At 34.8% G+C, this 24,352-nt stretch overlaps 1 protein-coding gene across 15 annotated transcripts in view; it reads left to right on the top strand.

The window, feature by feature from the left end:
• Positions 1-24,352, top strand: part of SLC4A10 (solute carrier family 4 member 10) — a 364,848-nt gene that overhangs the window by 304,429 nt on the left and 36,067 nt on the right. For all 15 annotated transcript variants that reach the window (XR_005203352.1, XM_037745609.1, XM_037745617.1 and 12 more), the window contains 4 exons: positions 13,445-13,550; positions 18,217-18,378; positions 19,802-19,915; positions 21,387-21,548. Coding sequence is in view for 14 of the 15 variants with exons in the window: in XM_037745609.1 (XP_037601537.1) it covers positions 13,445-13,550; positions 18,217-18,378; positions 19,802-19,915; positions 21,387-21,548 (544 nt within the window). In the remaining variant the exon portion in view is untranslated. The remainder of the gene's footprint in view (positions 1-13,444; positions 13,551-18,216; positions 18,379-19,801; positions 19,916-21,386; positions 21,549-24,352) is intronic.

Genomic DNA, 24,352 nt, shown 5'->3' on the forward strand with positions numbered 1-24,352 from the left:
AACCTGAGCCTTGAGATTTATTTTTACATTTGTTTTCAAATTCTCACAATTTGTACAGAAAAAAAAAAAGCAGAGTATCCTTCCTGGTTTTTTATTTATTTTTTATTTTTTATTTATTTCTTACCATAGAGTTATATAGCAAGAATATTTATAAGAAGGAAGTAGTTAATACCTATTTGTTATCTAAGTATAATTTGGGACACTATATAAATCTTTCAGTTTATGGGTTAATTCTGTACCCTGTCATCTCCTAAGCTATCTGGTCTTTCTTGGAATAATAAATATATATACCTCTTGGAACCAAGATCTATAGTTTCACAATATTCATAGCCATCTGGTTCTGCTACAGGGTAAATTTAGACTGGAAATAAGACAATATTAAGTAAGAGTACCTTCCTTTGTTTAACCTACCTCCCAAAGGCTCCATTTGTTAAGAATACAGACCAGAAATCACATGCCCTTACTGGATTCTTTCCATGGGAAAATCCTATTCTGAACTTCAGTGTCTTCATTTTTTAAACAGAACAAAAATCTCTCTCCTATCACTCATAAGAGTGATTTGCAGATTTAATGAAATTATATCAAAGTAGTTCATAATTCATAAAACACAAAGTCATATGATTGCTACTTTGTATTGAACATCAATGAACTCTAGGAATAGTACTAGGAGCTTTATATACTATTACATATAGAATGGTATCTCTTTTAATTTCAACAAATCCTGCCCAGCTGTTACACTTAATGAATAAATTATACTAATTTATAGTATAATTATAATTAATTAGTTATATAATTAATTCATAGAAGCTCAGGAGTTAGGTGATTTGCTAAGATCAATAGCTAGAAATGGACAGAATCAGCATTCAACTCAATATTACCTCCAAATTGAAGTAACCCAAGTATTACTGAATATTACTAATTATAGAAGTAATACTTTTCCTTTCTACTCAGAGCTAACACAATAGCATTATCTAATGTCATGAAATGGTAGGTGGAATTAAAAATGGTAGGTAAGATTAAGAAAGGAGGGAAATCACTGAATAACCTGCCCTTCCAGCAAAGTTGACAAAGAAAATTCTTTGGTAAGATCTAATCTTCATCTAATTCTGCCACATATTTTTGTTTTGTTTTGTTTTTTAAGATGAGTCTCACTCTATCGCCCAGGCTAGAGTGCAGTGGCACAATCTTGTCTTACTGCAACCTCTGCTTCCCAGGTTCAAGTGATTCTCCTGCCTCAGCCTCCTGAGTAGCTGGGGTTACAGGCATGCACCACCATGCCTGGCTAATTTTTGTATTTTTAGTAGAGATGGGGTTTCACCATATTGCCTAGGCTTGTCTACACATGTGTTTAATTAAAACCCCTGTATGCTCAGTATCCTGAGATGAGTGGTTGCTGATTGGCTCTTGCTACAGCCATTGGCTTTAGCCACTGTTCTGGCCTGGACATCACCCTGTGCATGTCAAAGATGGGATTCTGGCCTAGCTTCTTTCAGAGACTTTCTACCACATAATGGCCAAAGGTGATGTTGGGAAAAATACCTATACATTTCATCCAGGTGCAAATAATCAGACCCAACATCTGGAGTAATTTGGTACCTAAATTGACCAGGTTGCTGTTGAGGATGAATGGGCCAATCTTACAGCTAAACACCATGACACTGGTTCCCAGGAGCCAAGTTACCTGAAGAGTTCTCTGGTGGGATGAAAGCATCGCCCCAATCCATCATTTTTTATTTATTTTAAAAATGTGTTAATACTTTTTAAATCTTTCAGCAGTGACTAATTTTATTTTAAATAAAGATTGTTTTTCCCCAGGGTAAATCAGAGTAAACGCATAAGATGGAGCTTTAAAAATTTTAGTTTAGAATCAGTTATGTCTTCAGTTTACGAATCCACTATTCAAATGAGTAGAACTTACAATTTGCTCTGGTTTTGTTACTTGGGTGGGTAAGATAACTTAGAAGAGCTGACAGTGATTTTGCTAAAATATAAAAATGGGATAGCTTTGAATCTCTATTGATATAACACTTGGCAATAATATAAAGGAGATCAAAGGACTAATGTGTTTGTTCTCAACCTATCTTCAAATAAAATTGTTTTATGGATGTTATAAAAGTATGCATATGTACACTTTACGTACACACACATGCGTTTAACATATATATCCACTATAATGCTAGTTCTCTCTTATTATGATACTCCTGCAGGAAATTTGCCATATTTTCCCTATTTTGCATTTTAGGTTCCTTTTTATCATTAATAAATGTACTTATACTAGAATTTCAGAGCATGAAAATGTTTTCCCATCAAACTCCTATGGTATTGGGCTTTTTTTCTGAGATAAGATAACAGAGAAATCAATTTGAGAGAATCTTTCCATTAAGGGAACATACTACTCCTTACTAGTGAACTGCCTTACAGACTGAGATTGGCAGATTCAGTTATGTATGAACAGAACAGTAGCAAGACATTTGCAGACCTATGATCCTTGCTTTTTTATCTAATGCTTTTTACCTAACACTACCACTACTGTAAAACTGAAGCAAGAGATTCAGAACAATACATTGCAGACCCAGTTGACACTTTGAGGGAGGCTATCATGAGTATAATCTCTAAACTCCATTTGGAGCAAGATCCAAGATCAATGTGGATACATTAGGTTCTACATTTTAAAATAAGCACTCATCTCATTTCAGACTGTGGACATGCTACTGAGCTTTACATTCTTAGCTTTAGTCTAGTACTTGGGTATCTTCATTAAGTATCAAAGGTTATTTTCTTTTTTTAAAAAATTTATTTTATTGCATTTTAGGTTTTGGGGTACATGTGAAGAACATGCAAGATTGTTGCATAGGTACACACGTGGCAGCCCTAATAGAAATAACCTTTGAGATAGCATGGGGAGAAATGTCAAAGGTTATTTCTATTAGGACTTGCTTCTGAGTCCCAAACTGGGAATCAGGATCAGATCGTGGAGGAACATGCAACTCTTATATGGATGATGGCATGTATTAGGCATCTGTGATGGTTCTAGAACTTCAGGACTCATTTGATCTTCCTCCTACTTCCTTTTGGGAAATCCAAGGTATAGAATCTGTCTACCACAATTCTTTACTACTGTAGAGAGTTTGGTCCACTGACTCTTTTCAAAAGATCTCTCAGTGGTTCAAGTAATTTCCTTTAATGCCATTCATTGAGAGTTGCAGCTACAGTTGCTCTAGATGTGTGTAGGTCTGAGCTTTTCTCCCCCTACTCCTTGAGCCCCTGGTAACCACCATTCTACTCTCTATTTCCATGAGTTCAATCTTTTCAGATTCCCCATATAAATAAGATCACAAGATACTTGTCTTTCTGTTCCTGGTTTATTCCACTTAACATAATGTCCTTGAAATTCATCCAAATTGTCAAAATGAGAGAATTGTGTTCTTTTTTAAGTCCAAAAAGTATTCCATGATGCATATATGCCATTTATCTCTTTCTTTCTTCCTTCTTTTCCCTCCCTCCCTCCCTTCCTCCCTTCCTCCCTTCTTTCTTTCCTTCCTTCTTTTTCTTTCTTTCTTTTAGAGATAGGTTCTCACTCTGTCATCGAGTGCAGTGGCACAACAGTGACGCAATTATAACTAACTGCAGCCTGGAACTCCTGGGCTCAAGCAGTCTTTCTGCCTCAGCCTTTTGAGTAGCTGGGACAACAAGCACATGCCACTTCACCTGCCTAATTTTTAAAATTTGTTATAGTGACAGCATTCTTGTCATGTTGCCCAGGTTGTTCTCAAAGGTCTGACCTCAAGCATTTCTCCTGCTTTGGCCTCCCAAAATGCTGGGATTACAGACATGTACCACCACACCCAGCTCCAGTGCCATGTTTGATTTATCCATTCGTCTATTGATGGGCACTTAGGTTGATTCCACATCTTGGCTACTGTGAATGATGCTACAGTGAACATGAGAATGTAGACATCTCTTCCATTTACTGATTTAATTACCTTTGGGTATATACCCAGTAGTGAAATTGATGGATCATATAGTTGGTCTATTTTAATTTTTTGAAGAAACTTCATACTGTTTTCCTTATGGCTATAATAATTTATATTCCCATCAACAATGTGAAGAGTTTTCCTTTCTCTACCTCCTCTCCAACACTTGTCTTTCATCTTTAAAAAAAATTTAATTTTTAAATTTGTGTGTTCTTAGTATGTATACCTATGGGGTACATGAGATTATTTTGATATAGGCATATGATGTTTAATGATCAAATCAGAGTAAATGAGGTATTCATTACCTCGAGTGTTTATCCCTGCAATCAATTTTGCTCTTTTAATTATTTCAAAATGTGCAATCAATTATTGTTGATTGTAGTCAACCTCCTGTGCTATCAAATATTAGATCTTATTCATTCTATCTAACTGTATTTTTTGTACCCATTAGCCATTGCTATTCCCCTACCCACCCCTCATTACCCTTCTCAGCCTCTGATAACCATCATTATATTCTCAATAATTGACCATGAGGTCAATTATTTTGATTTTTATCTCCCACAAATAAGTGAAAACATGCAATGTTTGTCTTTCAGTGCCTGGCTTATTTCACTTAATATAATGACCTTCATTTCTATTCATGTTGTTGCAAATGACAGCACCTCATTCTTTTTATGGCTAAATAGTATTTTATCATGTATATGTACCATATTTTCCTTATTCATTCATCTGTTGGTAAATACTTAGGTTGCTTCAAAATCTTGCCTATTGTGAGTAGTTTTCATCTTTAATAATAACCATTCTTACAGGTCTTAGGTGATATTTCTGTGGTTTTAATTTGCATTTCTCTGAATGATTGGTGATTTGATAATTTTTTTCATATACCATTAGCTATTTGTATGTCTTCTTTTGAGAATGTCTATTCAGATACTTTGTTCATTTTTTAACCTTGTGTTTTCTTTTTCTTACAGTTGTGTTGAGTTCCTTGTATATTTTGAACACTAACCTCTTATCAGATTTATGGTTTGTAAATATTTTATTTCATTTCCTAGGTTTATATTCACTCTGGTAATTATTTTTGTGGCCGTGTAGCTTTTTAGTTGGATGTAATCTCACTTGTCTATTTTCGCTTTCATTGTCTGTGATTTTGGGTTAAATAAAAAATATTATGCAGATAAATGGGTACTGTTTTCTTCTAGTAGTTTAAGGTATTTAATCCATTTTTACTATGGTGTGAGATAAGAGTCTAATTTCATTCTTCCACATGTATATATCCAGTTGTCCCAACACCGTTTGTTGAAGATACTGTCCTTTCCCCATTGTGTACTGTCAGCATCTTTGTTGAAAATAATTTGACCTTAAATACATAGGGTTATTTCTGGGTTGTCCATTCTGTTCCACTGGTCTCTGTGTCTATTTTTATGCTAGTACCTTGCTGCCTTGTTTACTATAGCTTTGTAGTATATTTCATAGTTCGATATTGTGATGCCTCCAGTTTTCTTGTTGCTCAAGGTTTCTTTGACTATTTAGAGTTTTTTGTGGTTATACAAAGTTTAGGATTGCTTTATTCTATTTTTGTAAAAAATGTCATTGGGATTTTGACAGGGATTATATTGAATCTGTTGATAGCTTTTGTTAGTATGGACATTTTAAATATCAGTTCTTCCAATCCATAAACAGAATACTTTTATTTGTGTCCTCTATAATTATTTCATCAATGTTTTGTAGTTTTCAGTGTACAGGTCTTTCACATCCTTTGGATTAAATTTATTCCTAAGTATTTAAAAAAATTTTTTTGGTAACTATTGCAAATAGGATTGTTTTCTTGATTTTCTTTTTCAGATATTTTGTTGTTCAGGTATTAAAATGCTACTGATTTTCATGTATTAATTTTATATTATTCAACTTTAGTGAATTTATTAGTTTTAAAATTTTTTTGTTGGAGTCTTTAGGGTTTTCTACACATAGGATTATGTCATCTGCAAATAGGGATAATTTTCTTTCTTTCTTTCTTTCCAGTTTGGATGCCTTTTATTTATTTCTTTTGCCTAATGGCTATAACTAGAACTTCCAGTACAATGTTGACTAAAAGTGGCAAGAGTAGGCATTCTTGTCTTATTCCTGATCTTAGAGGAAAACCTTTAAACTTTTCACCATTGAGTATGATGTTAGCTGTCAGTTTACAACATGTGTCTTTATTGCGTTGGGGTACATTTCCTTATATGTTTAATGTTTGAGAGTTACTATCATGAAAGAATGTTGAATTTTGTCAAATGCTTTTTCTATGTCTGTAGAGATGATCGTATGTTTTTTGTTCTTTATTCTGTTAATGTAGAGTATCACATTTATAGATTTGTAAATGTTGAATCATCCTTACATTCCTGGGATAAATCTCACTTGATCATGATGAATTATTATTTTACTGTGTTGTTGCATTTGATTTGCTGGTATTTTTTGAAGATTTTTGCATTTTTATGTTCATCGAGAATATTAGCCTATAATTTTTTCTTGTAGTATTCTTATCTGGCTTTGGTATCATTGTAATGCTTTCCTCATAAAATGAGTTTGGATGTACTTTCTCTTCTTCAATTTTTGGAAGAGTTTCAAAATAACTGATATTAGTTATTCGTTAAATGGTTAATGATTTCAGCACTGAAGCCATCAGGTCATGGGCTTTTCTTTTTGGGAGAGGCTTTTGGTAATTGATTCAATCTCCTTACTTATTGTTGGTCTGTTCATATCTACTATTTCTTCCTGATTCAACCTTAGTAGGTTATATGTATCTAGGAATTTATTTTTTTCTAGGTTATTCAATATGTTGGATTATAATTGTTTATAGTGGTATTTTATAATCATTTGCATTTCTGTAGTGTGTTTTAATGTTCCTCTTTCATTTCTGATTTTATTTATTTAAATCTTCTCTCCTTTATTCTTGGTCTAGCTCAAGATTTGTCGATTTTATTATTATTTCACAACACCACTTTTTAGCTGAGCTGTTCATTGTTAGATAGAATAGAATACAATGTTCTAGAAATTTCAACAATAGACCGTTGAGCTGTTCTATTGTTTTTCTACTTTGTATTTCATTTATTTCTGCTCTGATTATTACTTTCCTCCTTTTAGTAACTTTATGCCAACTTTGTTCTGATTTTGTATGTCTTGAGATCCAGTGGTATAGGTTGTTTGAGATCTTTCTCCCTTTTTGATGTAAGTGTTTACTGCCATTTACTTTCTTCTTAGAACTCTTTTTGCTGCAGTCCACAAAAAGTATTTGTTTTTGGCATGTTGTGTTTCCATTTTCATTTGTGTCAATACATTTTAAAATTTCTCTTTTAATCTCTTCACTGACTCATTGGTTGTTAAGGAGTATGTTGTTTAATTTCCATATATTTCTGCGTTTTCCAAAATTCTTCCTGTTATTGATTTCTAGTCTCACACTATTGTGTTAAAAAAAGATACTCAGTATGATTTAAAGTATCATTTCAGTTAATGATCTGGACTTTAAATTACAGCAGCATAATCAATGTTAATCACAAACCAAAGGCTATTTCATATCATTATTTTAATATTCAATATATTTACCTGGGCCCCCAACACTCAGTCTGTACAGTCTGGGCCCTGCCTGTCTCAGATCAATACCCCACCCCTTCCTCCACCCCTTCTGTTCAACCTAACTGACACTGTTTGCTCTCTTAGTTCCCCACTCCCACAGCCCTGCCCACACAATGTCTTACTTAATTCTGTTCCTCTTTTAGATCTCAGTTTTCCTTGAACACCCAGACTTAAGGTGTGGATTCCTGTTTGTTTATCTTTTTAGCAGCCCAGACTTCTTTATAGTACATTTTACAGATGTATTCAAATAATTGTGTAATTGGCTACTTAATATTTCTCTCCTGCATTTAAAGGAAGCCCTGAGATTATATCTAGCTCCTCCAACACTACACTTAGCATGGTGTCTTGCATGACAATTATTAATTTTTTATTGAGTTATTTAAGCACTGTGCATAATACTTAGATGCCTAAGCTTCAATAGACCCTTTTACTGTGTTACCAAACATATGGAATAAAACTTACTGTGATCTAGGTTCCCCTGAAAGTGTAGCCTAAGGTGGAGGCTTACTTGAAGGTTACCCTGTCTTAAGAAGGCGAAGTGAAGAACAAGGAGTTGTTCTCCATACCCCACCCAAATTCATATGTTGAAGCCCTGCTGATTAAAGAAAAAAAAAATAAGCTTTTAAAAAATCAGGCCAGGTCGAGGCAGGTGGACCACGAGGTCAAGAGATCAAGACCATCCTTGTCAACATGGTGAAACCCCGTCTCTACTAAAAATACAAAAAATTAGTTGGGTATGGTGGCGCATGCCTGTAATCCCCGCTACTCAGGAGGCTGAGGCAGGAGAATTGCCTGAACCCAGGAGGCGGAGGTTGCGGTGAGCCGAGATCGTGCCATTGCACTCCAGCCTGGGTAACAAGAGCGAAACTCCGTCTCAAAAAAAAAAAAAAAAAAAACAGGCCAGGTATAGTGGCTCATGCCTGTAATCCCAGGACTTTGGGAGGCTGAGGCAGGCAGATTACTTGAGGCCAGGAGTTGGAGATAAGCTGGCAACATGGTGAAACTTCATCTCTACTAAAATACAAAAATTATCCAAGCCTGGTGTCAGTCATCTGCGGTCTCAGCTACTTGGGAGGCTAAGGCACAAGAATTGCTTGAACCTGAGAGGCGGAGGTTACAGTGAACTGAGATCACACTACTGCATTCCAGTCTGGGCAACAGAGAGAGACATTGTCTTTCCAAAATTAATTAATTAATCAAAGAAAGAAAAGTTACCTTTATTTGGAAGTCTGAGGACTATGGACCAAGGCCTATTGCCTGGGATCAGTTCTTTCAGACTGCTCCAATGCAACAATTGAGTTCATAGTTTATATACAAAAGATGAAGATTCATTATGTGCAAAATCACATCAGTGTGTGTATATGAGAGTAGATAATTATAGATTATTATTATCAATAATAATAATCTATATCAATATCAATAATAATCTATAACCTGTAACATGTTAAGTTGCTTTCTGCTGTTGAAAATAATCCAAACAGGCCGGGCACGGTGGCTCAAGCCTGTAATCCCAGCACTTTGGGAGGCCGAGGCGGGTGGATCACGAGGTCAAGAGATCGAGACCATCCTGGTCAACATGGTGAAACCCCTTCTCTACTAAAAATACAAAAAGCAGTTGGGTATGGTGGCGCATGCCTGTAATCCCAGCTACTCAGGAGGCTGAGGCAGGAGAATTGCCTGAACCCAGGAGGCGGAGGTTGCGGTGAGCCGAGATCGTGCCATTGCACTCCAGCCTGGGCAACAAGAGCGAAACTCTGTCTCAAAAAAAAAAAAAAAAAAAGAAAATAATCCAAACATCTGAACATATAATTCTAATTGTGGAGGGCATAATATGTACAAGAGAAATATCCAGCTGGTTTCCCCATGATTGCAAACCTTTCAGGGTTTTAGAAGAGAAAAAAAGGACATAAAGCAAATATAAGACATATTTTGAGATAATTTGTACACTCTGAAATGAGAAAGCAAACTTAGGGCTGCCACAAAAAGAACTATTTTTTTTCAAGTACATTTTATTGTTATCAAAATAGTCCATATACATCCTGGGAAAAAAAACAGAAATAGTACAGGAATATCATAATTTCAAAGTACCAGTTCACTCAAAGACAAAATTTTAAACAAAGTTTTCAAAATTATTTTTGGTGATCTACCTAAATCTCTAAATAACATGCCTGTATTTTTATTTATTGTTTTACCAATGTTAAATGTGACTAATTTACTTTCTGCTCTTATAAATATGGATTTAACTAATTTTCTACACCCATCCCCAACCTTCCTCCTCACTCTACCTCCCTTTCCAATATGACATCACTTCTTAAGTTCCATTATCCCTGTAACCTCTGTAGCTATAAATAGCCACAAATAACACATGTAAATTTCCATTTCTGATTGTATCAGCCATAGGTAACTCTCTTTACATTCTACCTCGTAAGAGGAGATGAATAATTCTCACCTTTCCTCCAAACTCTCTGTTTCTCCTTCTACTTCCCCACCCCTGACTCTATTGTAACAGCCATTAACATATATTATTTTATAAGCAGGGTAAGTGTTAAGTAATTTGCCTAAAGGTTGATTCTAAAAAATAAAAAATAAAATGTAAACACCTTTATGTAATTATAATTATGTAAATATTATTTACTGTAGAACCAAGTAATGTGCAATGCTTCCTTCTCCATGGCTCCAGTGTCATGACTTCTACAGCACTTTCAAAATAATGTTATGAGTATATACTTCCAGAATGGTGGTATAAGAAGCTCTGCAGACCTTCTCCCCAGTGAAACAACTGTACTGGTAAAAGTTATTTTAAAAGGCAATCATGAAAAGTCTCTGGAAATTTTCTTAAGTGTATACAGCAAATGAAGAAACATTTATTCCAAAAAATGTACTAAATCTTGATAAGAACAATGAGTCTGAGGTACTTGAGTCACAACCTACTTCCCTTCCTCTCCTCCCAGCTCAGCATGACAGAAGCTTAACTCTGGGCAAGTACGGCCAAGAACACAGGGCTTCCCTCGCTCAGCTTCTAGTTAAGGCCAACTGCATGTACGTTCCCAAGAGGAGAAGGCTGGCAGCATTTCTTGTCTCCTTTCACCCTTCCCCTCCAGAAGCTAGATGACTGCAAGAGACTGGGGTTCCCGTCTCTCACGCAGCTACTACCCATAAGGTGGAGGTTCAACCTCAGTCCTGGAACACTGAGAATAGTATGGGTTCCCAATTATTAATGAGACCCTGATTATTGCCCACACTCAGCTTCTTGCTCCTAAAGCAGAGGAGTCACTTAGAGAGAAACACAATGCTGTCCTCATCTCTAGCTCTGAAGCCATGCTGCAGAGATTTTCCCCAGTGGGAGCACTGAAGCTCTTTGCAAAGGAACTGACTTTATTTGAAGCAGAGCAAAGGGAAGTTCAAGATGATGATATTATCAAAAATAATTTAAGTTCTGGTGGAAAGCAATTAAGAGGAGGTTGGTAGCTTCATGCAAGAGACACACTAAACCAGACCAGCTAGTGTATAAGAGAGAATCAGGAAGGCCGGGTGCGGTGGCTCAAGCCTGTAATCCCAGCACTGTGGGAGGCCGAGGCGGGTGGATCACGAGGTCAAGAGATCGAGACCATCCTGGTCAACATGGTGAAACCCCGTCTCTACTAAAAATACAAAAAATTACCTGGGCATGGTGGCGCGTGCCTGTAATCCCAGCGACTCAGGAGGCTGGGGCAGGAGAATTGCCTGAACCCAGGAGGCGGAGGTTGCGGTGAGCCGAGATCACGCCATTGCACTCCAGCCTGGGTAACAAGAGCGAAACACCGTCTCAAAAAAAAAAAAAAAAAAAAAGAGAGAATCAGGAAAAGAGATAGCTAAGAAGAGTCCTCTTGGGCCAGAACAAACCTCAAGCACTGACCACACCAGGCAGGGCACCATGGCCTACACCTGTAATCCCAGCACTTTGGGAGGCTGAGGTGGGAGGATTACTTGAGCACAGGAGTTTGAGATTAGGCTGGGCAACGTAACAAGACCCTGTCTCTATGTTAAAAACAAAAGACTCACAGCAAAAAGGCTGGAATTGAATTGGAGCAGACCCCCAGGGCAACTTATGTCTCAGGATATTGTAAAAAACAACAGAACAATCTAGAACAGAGTAGCTAGATATATGTGATAAGCCTTAGAATAACCACTAAGAAAATAACTCAAAAAATATTTAGTGAAGGAAAGAAAACAACAGTGTTCTTAACATCACAATGAAATGAGTTTTCCTTTTCAACATTTCACCAGAGGCTCAAAATCATTCCGCATTTAAAATTTTTTTCTCTTTGTAATGTTTACTGAAAAAGTATCAAAATCTATAAATTTAGACAGGAGGGCTTTATTTCTAAAAGGGGGTATCACAACCTGCAAGTGGGAAATGGAGCCTCTGGTTAAAACTGAAAAGCAGGTGCTTTGAAGGAGGAAAAATGAGACAGGATTTCCTACTGAATAGATTGGCTTAGCATACATATTCAACAGGCTATAGGAGGATCTATGAATATTCATGAAGGGGCACACGTGTTATAAGCTAACATGTTTGTTATATATGTCCCATGTTCACTGTGGGATGGAAACAACATTTAAATATACTAAAATTAGGTTCTATATGTCAAAAGTTGAAGAAGAGGGCTTGAAGGCACTCAGCATGAAGCCTTCGTAAACTGGCCTGTTCAATGGTCTCTTACCAGGAGGGAATGCTAGCCAGCTGCTGTGTCAAACTACAGAAAGCAAGGGGCAGCGTAACGTTGTTGGTTGAAATCAGCCATGGAGCAAGTCTTTCAAAAGAACTGGTTTCTGTTTAACCCTTAGGAATGAAAGCTTACTGGTGGTTAGCACAGTAGCGGGTGTAACAAGGTGTGGCTGATCTACTGTTCGGACATGAACAGTAGCTCAGGTTTTAAGCTTTCTCTGGGGTCTCCAACTGAGTCCCCCTGGAGAATCCTCCAATTTCCCTAGTTAGAGCAAGAACCATATCTATCTGTACTGCCCAACTCATTTTTTTTTTTGAATAATAGGCAACAACTCTTTAAAGAATGAATAAGTGGTGGTGAAGTAAAACAAAGTTCCTGATGTAGAAGACAGAAGAGGGACTGTTGCTTAGGCAGAGAAGTTTACCAAGTTGAAACTATAAGATATTTTCCTATAGTAATAATCTTAGAAATGGCAATTCAGTTCGATAGTTCAATTAATATCACTAAAAGAGCCATCCAATGAACCTTCAAGTTATGTGGCATATGTGGGTTATCTGGGAGACCTGCCAATGTTTATGAAATGCCTCTATGTGAAAATGCTTTCTGAAGGGCAAATAGCAAGTTTATGAATGAGTTTTTGGAAAACAAACTGTAACTTGAGGTTAACTTCTAAGGCTATTAATTTGTAGGTATCGTTGTCTGTATCTTCTCATTGATATATCCTTGGGTACCTAGAGTTTTGCCTTCAACTGGCTTTAATTTTGAATTATATGCCAGTTATAAATGATCTTCAGAATATGAATTAAATACCCCCTTTAATTCTAACTGATATGATTTTACAATATTAACTAAAATAGTAATGATGGATTTGGATATTTATCAATTTACTATTTGACTTGTAATTTAGGGCCAAATGGGTGTCATAAGGACCTCTCATTCCAGGAAACACTGTAGAGTAGTCTAGTATCCTAGCAGTCTATCTATCTTGATTTTTGAAAATAGTCTATTATAGAGTAATTTAGGATAACCTAACTACTCATCTGTCAAACAGAGGAATGTTGTGACTGGAGAAAATAGAAAATACATTAATCCTCGGTACAGTCACAAAATACTACTTATTTCACAAAAGACACTATTTTACCTTTTCAGGTGTAACTGTGTGGAACCACATAATCCCAGCAATGATACGTTGAAGGAATGGAGGGAATCCAATATTTCTGCCTCTGACATAATTTGGGAGAACCTAACTGTGTCCGTAAGTAAAATACTGAAAAATAAGTCATATCTAAGAGCTTTTGTTGACATTTTGACTCAATTATTGCCATTAAGGTAAAATTTTTTGAATGCATAATATTATAAAACTGATAGTTGTGTTTTAATTTTAATTTCATCATTTCAGATACTCATCAGTAAACAGGTCTTTCATTATTAAGGTTGTTCTAATATAAGACCAGAATTGCTCAAAAAGCTCACTTATACAGAATTATGTGACTGAGATGGACTGAAAGCCCATTAAATATGAGTGGTGTTGACCTAAATGAAACCATATGGTGAACTAAGTCTGCCTTCTGTGTTAAGAACTCAGAATGCTCTTATTTTACTCTGTAATGCTGCTCCAGCTGTTCTGGATCTGCTGGGGGAAAGGGGATGTTTCTAATATTCTAGTGTCAATACTAAAATCTTTGGAAGGAACAAATATCACTTTTCTTCACAAAATTCAGGTACCTCCTTCAACAAGATCTTCTTTTTTCTGTTTTATTCTTATCTCCCACTGAAGAAAGGGTATGGCAACATATTTTTCACCTATAACAGTTAAATCCTGTACCATTGTGTTATTTTCTTTGGCTTTTCTCTGCTTATGATTTCTTTTTTCTTATAGCTACATTTCTCAATTTTTCTGAATCTATAATTATGACTGTGCCTCTTTTCCTATCTATATTTTCATTATTTTCTCCTGGTTCAATAACATCTTGTAATCTGAAATGTGTTCTGCTTTTAGTAAATATTAAAATCTGAGTAGCACTACTTTCTTTTCTGTTCTTCCCAGTTATAAACATTACAGTTTCAAAGCTTTTGCCACCTTACCTACTCATATAAGCTCAAATTTTATTATGACGATCAGCACAAAACTATATGAATTCTAGTTCATTTGAGCAAACACATGCTATTTTAGTAAATGGTCCAGTTAATGGAATATAGAAATCTTTCTTGTTGTACAGATATTATAAAACTGTAAACGTGACTCTTGTAAAGAGCACATGATCTATTGCCCATTTTCTCAGTTTTCTCTATTGAACATGTTCTTTCAAAATTGAAATCAAATTCCTTACTCTTTGTTTAAAGTTCTGTCTTGACCTATATTTCACTGCCTCTATTCTTACCCAAGTTGTGTTCTGTAGAATAAGGCTTCATTTACTCTTGTTGTTTTCTTTTGTTATTGTTTATTCTGTTCCATCTATTTTCCTCTAGAAAAATAACATTGCCAGGCCGCTTCCACTGAAAGAGCTATTTAAATTGAACAATAAAAGAATTGATGAGCTGATTAAGAAAACACACTATAGTTATTTAGAATTTAGACATGGGGTCATGATTAATCGATTCAGTAGTGGGTCTTCTGTCTACATTTTTTTTTTTTTTTGGTAAACTATATTATGTTTACAGAGCCTTGATGTCCTGTTCAACATGAAAACCCAAGTGATCCCATCTCTAAGTTATACAACATGATAACTTACTCTATATGTGTTTCGTATTATGTGAATAATTTAATACTAAATAATAATATTCATTCTTTGTATTAGCGAATCCTGAATTTTTAGAGTTCTAAGAAGCAGACATACAGCACAGTTATCAGGCTAGCTGTGAGTTAGAGTTTTAAGGTCAAGCAGAATAGTGAAAAATGTTTTGCAATCAAAGCAAATACAGCATTGTGGGGCTGTTGGATTTTTTTTTTTTTTTGACTTTTTAAAAAGTTTTGTACTAGGTGTTAACATTTGGGCAAATTTTTCATATTGTTTTTCATTAGTTAAAAGCAATTTTTGCAGTGGATAATTGCTAATCTTGACCAGAAACGGCCTTTACCACCAGAGGGAATACTATATAGTGAAAACAATCTTGTAATTTTTAAGTCAAAAAAAAGACCATTAAAATTTTTGTCTAATTGTTATGCTGAATTTTTTCCTCAATATACTCATACTGTCATCAAGAGTATTTTATAAATAAAGCACTGAACTAGTGGCTATTATAACTAAAATGTTAAAATAGTGATATAACATTTAATTTACATATTATTTATTTGGCAGGTCCTGTAATGTTTCATTGAGTTGTTACATATCTCATGAATTATAATTTATACCTTGCCAACTCAGCAAGGGCAAAGAACTTTAGCTTTCTTTGATTCTCCCAAACTGCTATATGCATAGTAAGTGTTAAACATTTGATAAATATTTATGCCTGTTTTGAAACACAGTTTAATCATACTATTTAATGCAAATATTTATGGCAAGCTAGAGTACTTAAGTTTCTATTTATATATATGTGTGTGTGTATATACATATATTTATCAATATCCCCAAAATCAGCCTTTATAAGAAATCCTTAGGCAAAATTTAAAATATTCACAAGCAGTTTACCAGCATTTGGTATTTCAGTGCCTGAATTACATATTTAGCTTGTACATATGTAAGGGGCAGGGCACTAATGCCAACTTTAATTTCTTATTTTATCAAACTTAATTTTTGACAACTTATAGAATTGCTGAAACTTAGAATGTGTTTGAAGAGCAATTAGTAGAAATCAGTTTGTCAACAAGCATTTTTTGAGTACCCATTGTAACTGAAACCATATGTTAGACTCAAAAGAAGAGAGCAGGATTTGGATTTGGTTTTCACTTCTAAATTTCAGTACTTATTTTGTGTGTATGTGTGCATGTATGTATGTATGCATGTGTGTGTGTACCTCTGTGTGTGTCTTCGGGATACAATTAGTATGAACCTGAAAATAAATGTTGAATTTAGCAGGTCACAATTTTTCTTTTTTAAAATTAGCATTTTGTTTCTTCCCAAAGAGAGAGTAAATAACATTTTCAAATATGCTTTGAATTAATGTAACTAGGCAGGCCATTCACAACTCATTATAGAGTGTAAGACAGCTAAGGGATCCTTTGAATGGCATCTATGTTCTTAAGAATTGAGAACAAGATCCCACCAAATGCCTTTTATACCTGCAGAAATGACGAAAAAATGTTCACAAATTTATAGATAATGTGTTATCATGGAACGTTTAGTTCCTTTTTCTACGTAGTCATTTTGCTACCCATTATATTGCTTAATAATTGCTCTGCTAGCATTTCTGGACAGGTGCAGAAGAGGATGAAAAACACAAGGATTCATTTTTGCCACCTTATCTATTTTTACACATTTAGAAAGAGGGAAAATTAAAACTTTAATTATTAAAGGCCTGGAGGATTTTTCTGTGGTTTTTCAATTAGCCAAGTCACTGTACTTCGTATTAGCTTAACATGAATAATTGGAATTTAACTTTGCCTATCAAGGAGGATGTTTGCAATTAGATTAGAACAGGGAACAGATTCTTTAGGACAATAATAAGATGTATTAACTATATTTCTCAAGACTCTCAGACTTAGAGTGGCTAGCAACTCCAAGTAGATTTTACTAGTTGTTTGTTTTCAGATGACAGTGTAGCTATTTGTAATTCATCTACAATCTTTGAAATGTGTTTATTTTTAGCTATACAAGGATTTCAGGCCTGAGGTCTGATTCATTAGGCAGACTCTGTGTTGGTGATCAGTCTATCAGTTCATATTTTTCTCCAAGATGTCTCTGCAATTCAATTTATGTTCAGGGAAAGAATATCTCAAGAACTAATGAGATCATTGGATCATTTAAGTCATATTTCCTGTTTGGAAATGTAAAAATGCTTTAGTAATCTAATTTTTAAATAAGATAAACCAAAGTAAGTTTAAAATAATTTTTTTTTCTTTCAAAATATTTAATGTTTAAAATGCTCAGTTTTTCCTGGAGAAAAAAAATTTTTTTGACTTTGCTGCCACCTCATGGCTAAGGCAGTAATTAGAAATAATTCTTCAGGCTCTTACAGAACTACAGTTGCAGAAGAAAAAATAACCCATGGAGAAGTCATAGTAAATATGAGCTTTGCCTTGCTCATGTAGTAATTTTTTCTCATTTGCTCTTTAATCCAAGTTCGATAGTCCCATCTCTGATTTACAGTTTCATTTCAGTCGTTGTATGTTATAGTTTTCTTGTTGCCTTTCTCACCTTTCTTGGCAGCTTTTGGACCAGATAACCCTACAGTCATTGCTTATTATTCAGTAAGCAATAATAATCACACTGCAGGAACTATGTTTGTATCACAGCTCTGTGGTCACCCAGCAGAGTGGGGAGGCCACAACAAATTATTTAACCCTTCTACGCCTCAGTTTCCTCAGACATGGAATAGAAATAATGACATGAACATATTTTGTAGGATTAGTATGAAAAGTAATTCAAATGACATATTTAAATGATTTGGCATACCGTCCAACCTTAGTAACCGATCACTATTAAATATGTCATATTTTCAATACACCTGATGTTAGGAACTTAGTAGATACTAGGTTTAATACACACTAATTAATTGGTAAATCAATTAGTTTTATAAATTTAAAATTTAAATTTAAAAACTGGTTCATGTTCAAAATTTTCAAAACTCTTTGATGTTTCTCACCACTTATCCAAATTGAACTTGAAAATCGTAATGTAGTAATGCCAGTTAAATCATTTTGAGAGCCGTAAAGGAAAAGCCTCAGCATCTCAACTATAATTGATCAGAAGGTATTAGTTTTCTGCAAGAAATTTGTCTGGTTTTTTTCTTAGTAGCTCCATTTGTTTTACTTCCTCTGGCAGGAATGCAAATCATTGCATGGAGAATATGTTGGACGAGCCTGTGGCCATGATCACCCATATGTTCCAGATGTTCTATTTTGGTCTGTGATCCTGTTCTTTTCCACAGTTACTCTCTCAGCCACCCTCAAGCAGTTCAAGACTAGCAGATATTTTCCAACCAAGGTACTTAGACTATAATTTCCTTGATCTAAATGTAAAATAACATAGGACAAAAGAAAGAGTAAATTGATGTAATAAAGGGAGCCACTGAAAGGCTTTTGTGTGAGTGAGCTGCCAGGTTAGGTGTGGGGTAAGATGAGGGGCTGAAGAGAAAGATTTTGTGATGCAGGTGCTAGGAACGCATATGCAGGCTTTTCTCCTAACTGCAAACCCCACGGATCAACTCCTACTTTCCTACTGACGTTTTTGGAAACTCACAGCACACACTGCATTACTGATTGTCACTTTTTTGCCCAGTGAACAGTGGGAAGTATTCCAGCTTGACAGATACCTCAGAGGAGCCTATGTTACATTCTCTAATTGGGAAAGCCCCCGCAAGACTCATTGGAACAATATTCTCTTTTTCAGTGTTTAAACCGTCAGTCCCTCCCCCTAACCCACCACGTTTGCATCTGCATATTTGGAAAGGAAAGTAAACAGAGAAACAGCTTAGTTCAATATTTAGCACTGCAAAGTAACACCTATAATGTCTGATTCCGCCAAAAAAAAATTTAAAAAAAGGAAAAGAAACAAGAAAACAAGCTTCTTAGGGATGAGCTATAGATTATGATCAAAATTCCACTCTGGGAAATGTTTCAAGAACTGTTCCTCCCAAAGGGGGCTTCTTTTTTGTCACTACTTTCTTCCCTAAGGTGGAAAATTCATTTATTTCCCCAAAAAACTTAGTCTGGTTAATACAAAAACAGTTGTATAAGCTGAAACAATAATCTTAAGCATTTTGTGTATGCTTCTGTGTATTTCATAAAGGCATCTTAAAATAAACTAGATCTGGATAATAATTGTATGAGAATATTTGCTCAAAATTGGCTTTATAAATGAGAAATGGCTTAAAAATTGGCTCACAGAGAATAAATTTTAAATTTGCCCACTCTGTTGTGTACATTCCCAACTGTCATGCTTATATTCTAGATAAAGTAAAACATTATGTTTCTTTGATAAAAACAGATAATTTTATTTTATGATGCTTCAGGTTTATCATATTAAAATATTACCTGTGTAAAAGAGATCCCTAAATTCCAGCCAAATTCTGCCCATGCTACCTTATTCTGCATTCTGAATATTCACACGCATGGGTTCATCATAAAGTTAGATTTTAAATAAACATTGAAAACAGCACAACCACGATGTAGCTATTCCATAATGCCTCATTCTGGAAAGGTTGAGTGTGTACCAATCTTGACGACAGTGATATATAAATATATATTCAGGTTCTGACAGAGCTAATGGTAATCTTATAGTATGCATAAAATATAATATTATGATATTATGTCATAAAGTGTTTATAAAGTGTGACTCTAGATTATGTTCCTGAGTATTCCTTGATATTTATAGCTATTTAAGTGACAAGTGTTTTCATTATTTTTAGGTTCGATCCATAGTGAGTGACTTTGCTGTCTTTCTTACAATTTTGTGTATGGTTTTAATTGACTATGCCATTGGGATCCCATCTCCAAAACTACAAGTACCAAGTGTTTTCAAGGTGAATTTATGATAGCACTTACTGTCTCTCTCTCTCTTTCTCTCTCTCTCTCCATCTCTCTCAGTATAATCTTCATTTAGATGATACCTATAACCCTAGTAGTTAGGATTCTCATGAAAATATAAAGAATATAGATTAGAAGGGCAGTACATGAAATGCACACAGCATGGCTAAAACTTGGGTCTAATATTTAAAAAAAATAAGAATTACAAAATATAAATGATTATAAATATAAAAATTGCTTGAAAAAATTTCCTGTCAATTCTGCCAGTTGAAATACCTATATATAACATTCTCAAAAGATAAGGAAGCATTTGAAACTAAAAGAAAAGTATTATCTTGGCAGACTTGTACAGTGAATAAGCCTTGAAAACAGATACAAATAGATTGGGAATAGAATTCTGACCATGCTACTAATGAGGTACAGTTTGAATATCCATTATCCAAAGTGCTTGGGATCAAAAGTGTTTCAGAGTTCATTTTTTTTCAAATTTTGAAACATTTACAAACACATAATGAGGTATGTTGGGAGTGGAACCCAAGTCTAAACACAAAATTTATTTATATTTTATATATACCTTATTCCTATAACTTAAAGGTAATTTTATACAACATTTTTGATAATATATGTGACCTATCACATGAAGTCAGGCATGAATTTTCCACTTGTAGCATCATGTGAGTGCTCAAAAATGTCAGATTTTGGATCATTTCAGCTTTCAGCTTTTCAGATTAGGGGCACCCTTTTGTTTTCTCTGTCAGACAGGGCTGGAGACTTCTATATAGGGCTCTTGTCGGGATGAAATTGTTTTTAGAATCATCTCAGACAGTAGTCATATTTGGAACCCTTTTCTGAGCCTCTGCTGTGAGCAAATATCTTTTTTTTTTTTTTCATTTTTACTCAGTAGCCTCTGCGCATCAAAAATAACAGCTATAATACCATAATGATGTATTCTGTTTAAATGTCTGTCTCTGATTCTAAAATGAAGGAAGCCTCTGGTTTATCTTTGCATCTTAGTTCTAGCACAGAGGTCAATGTGTCAATGTGCTATTTGTAAATATCAATACACTTTCCAATAGTAAATGGTAAATATTAATATTATTTTATTTAAGACGATTATTGATTAAGAACACAGATTTTCCAACAAGTCTATCAGAGTTTAAATCCCATCTCTACCACATACTAGCTTTGAGATCTTGGGCAAGTTACTAGATCTCTCTACACCTCAATTTTCTTATCTATGTCATCTTTAGAGTGTTGTGAAGAAAAAAAATGAGTTAAAATATTTAAAGCTCTTAAAATGGTGCCTGCTACCTTATTAATGCTTTATGAGTATTATTATTACTTATTATAGCCCACTCAGCTCCACTATTTATAATTAGGGCTTTCCTGGTAGCATCTGTAAGACTTAATTTGATCAAGTATTCATTAATCCAGTTCATAACTGTGTATACTCTTTACTTTATACAGCCCACCAGAGATGATCGTGGCTGGTTTGTTACGCCTTTAGGTCCAAATCCATGGTGGACAGTAATAGCTGCTATTATTCCAGCTCTGCTTTGTACTATTTTAATTTTTATGGACCAACAGATTACAGCTGTCATCATCAACAGAAAAGAGCATAAGCTAAAGGTATATTTTAACATTGATTTTAATGTAAATAATTATGACAACTGATATCAACTGATGTTCGTTAGACTTCTCCTGTATTCTGTATTTATTCATACAGTAAAATATATAAAATGATGTTTCCAGATGTATAATTTTTATTGCCTTACAAGATACTTGATTTTACAATGAGGTGAGAATTTACTTCTTTGTAGCACTTGGCTGAGCTCAAGTCTGAGAACTCACCTTCAGGGCATAAAATAAAAAACATTGTCAAAGTTCTAATTTTGTCATATTTAACATTAATGAAATAACAATCTGTTCTGGTGTAGTACAACCATACCAACTTGTCTCACATCTGAGATTCCTCTATTCCTCTATTTAACCCTAAGTATGTCTATTACATTCAATTCATTATTAGAATAAATTACAACTTCAGCTGTTTCTCATTTTCTTTAATTATTTTTCTGTGTGCCTGTAACAACAAAATCCAGACATGAATGTTACAGTTTGGAAGTGAGAGCTTTGAGTTTTATCACAGATTTCACTTTGTTGTTGTTGTTGTTGTTTTTATAAGAAGACTAACTATAGATGTATCTTAGTTACATTCTGACCTTGCCATTTTGCAGTTTTGAATAATCAAAATTGTTCACTTGTATGCAATTTGTCTAAGATATGTAATATAAGCACTATCACTTATTTACAGAAATGTGTTATATAAAATCAATAAATCATTAAATGGTTAAAAATAATCTGCATCAAACCTTGTAAAAACAGAATATACACAATCTTGTTTTTGTTCTGGTATCACAGGAAAATTGCCAGCTATTTTCACATACCCTTTAAACTCTAAGAGAAAAAAATCATTATCAGAGTAACAGAAACCATGCTTTGTAGGATTTTATAAGAATGTTAGAAAGATGAAAAAAATCTCTGATTAAACTCTGATGCAATATATTAGGCTAGTGCAAAAGTAATTGTAGTTTTTGTCATTACTTTTAATAATAATAACATAAATGTAAGAAAGCACACTTATTTGCAACAAATCTTATGAAGAAGGAATTTTGAGTATATACTGGAGAGAATGTGTGTATATCTTAAAGCAAAGGACATTCTTCATTCTTTTTGTAGAAAGTAACTTAAGAATTCTCACAATTGTATATGTTTTACTAAATGACACATTTTAAAATCAACTAAAAAACCCCTGTTTTAGGAAGAAAGTAAGCCATATAATTATTATTATTTACCTTTCAAAGAAGTTTTTTTAGCCTTTATAATTAGGCAGAAATTCTAGTCAGTTCACTGAAAAATTATCCTTTGTAAGGGCCCTTAGTTAAACTGATTCAGGCAGCATTTTTTTCCTAGTGTAAGTTTAATCATATTAAAACAAAGTGTGGAAGTAAACGGTTTACTGAGATTGATATTACCTTCCCGGCCATTCCGAATCTTTGCCCTTTCCTGAGCCTTCAACCTATAAATCGCACGACACTTGCTCTTACTCCTTGCTCTTCATGAACCCTTGACATTCACAGCCTTTCCAAAGCTTTATGTTGACAAATACACTAATTTACCCCTTCACATATATTGTGGAATAACAGAAATGCAGTAAAGCATTCTTTAAGTGATCCTTTCAAGTACTTGCATTTATAGAATTAAATGCAGACATAGAGCAGTTAATATTTCTGTCACTGAAATAAACCTGAGGCTACATTACTAAATCTGTTGTATTGCACAAATAAATGATTGTGTAGTCAAAAGTTTCATATTTTTGCCCTTTACCACTCTGGATTTAGTCAATGATACAGGAAATCTGGCTTAAACATAAAGTTGGTATCTGACCACAGGCAGAAGAGTCAGTCTCTTCCTGGCCACTGTGCCTCTGAACTCTCCATTCTCCTCCTTAGATATAAATGCTTTCAAAGCAAATTTCTTCCAGTGAAGATATATTTTATCTACACTGAACCCCTATTGGGCCTGTAAATCCTGTGTCCTCGAAGCTTCTGTAGAGTGTGGGCTGATGCTACTGATTTTCCTGTTAACAACAACAAAATCACCTTCTCAGAACATTATTTACTCAGAATAACGGTTTGTTCCATAGTCCTTCTCCCCACCTGTTGCTTCACTGAAATGTTTGCAAAGTCTCCTGGCTTTGACTTGAACAACATTTTCACTAAAAGATGTGTTTCTTGAGTATATCACCTGACCACAAGCTAACCACTTGTGAAAACATATTCAGCTTTTACAGGTTTTCTTTTCTCACTTGAAAACCCATTTTTGCCGGTTGGAGCATTCCCTGAAATTGTTTAATGAATCATGTTTTCTTGTTTTTGTATCAAACACTTGGTAGACTCCACATCATGTATCTAAGTCTTCATATATCTCAAGTCAACTCAGAATTCCTCATTTCATTCTTTGTCTCTCCCAAACATATTTTAGATCTTTTCACTTTTTCTTCACCTCTATTGCCAGAAATAGTAGTTGCTTTACTTTGAGATCATATTTCTCATACTGATAAAAATGTTTTTATCGGCCAGATGTGGTGGCTCACGCCTGTAATCCCAGCACTTTGGGAGGCTCATGAGGGCAGATCATGAGGTCAGGAGTTCAAGACTAGCCTGGCCAACATGGTGAAATCCTGTCTCTACTAAAAATACAAAAATCAGCTGAGTGTGTTGCTGGGCACCTGTAATCCCAGCTACTCAGGAGGCTGTGGCAGGAAAATCACTTGAACCTGGAGGGCAGAGATTGCAGTAAGCCAAGATAGTGCCATTGCACTCCAGCCTGGGTGACAGGGTGAGACTCTGTCTCAAAAAAAAAAAAAAAAAAAA

Source organism: Cebus imitator, unplaced genomic scaffold, assembly GCF_001604975.1.
Source record: "Cebus imitator isolate Cc_AM_T3 unplaced genomic scaffold, Cebus_imitator-1.0 Scaffold10, whole genome shotgun sequence".
Classification (NCBI taxonomy): domain Eukaryota; kingdom Metazoa; phylum Chordata; class Mammalia; order Primates; family Cebidae; genus Cebus; species Cebus imitator.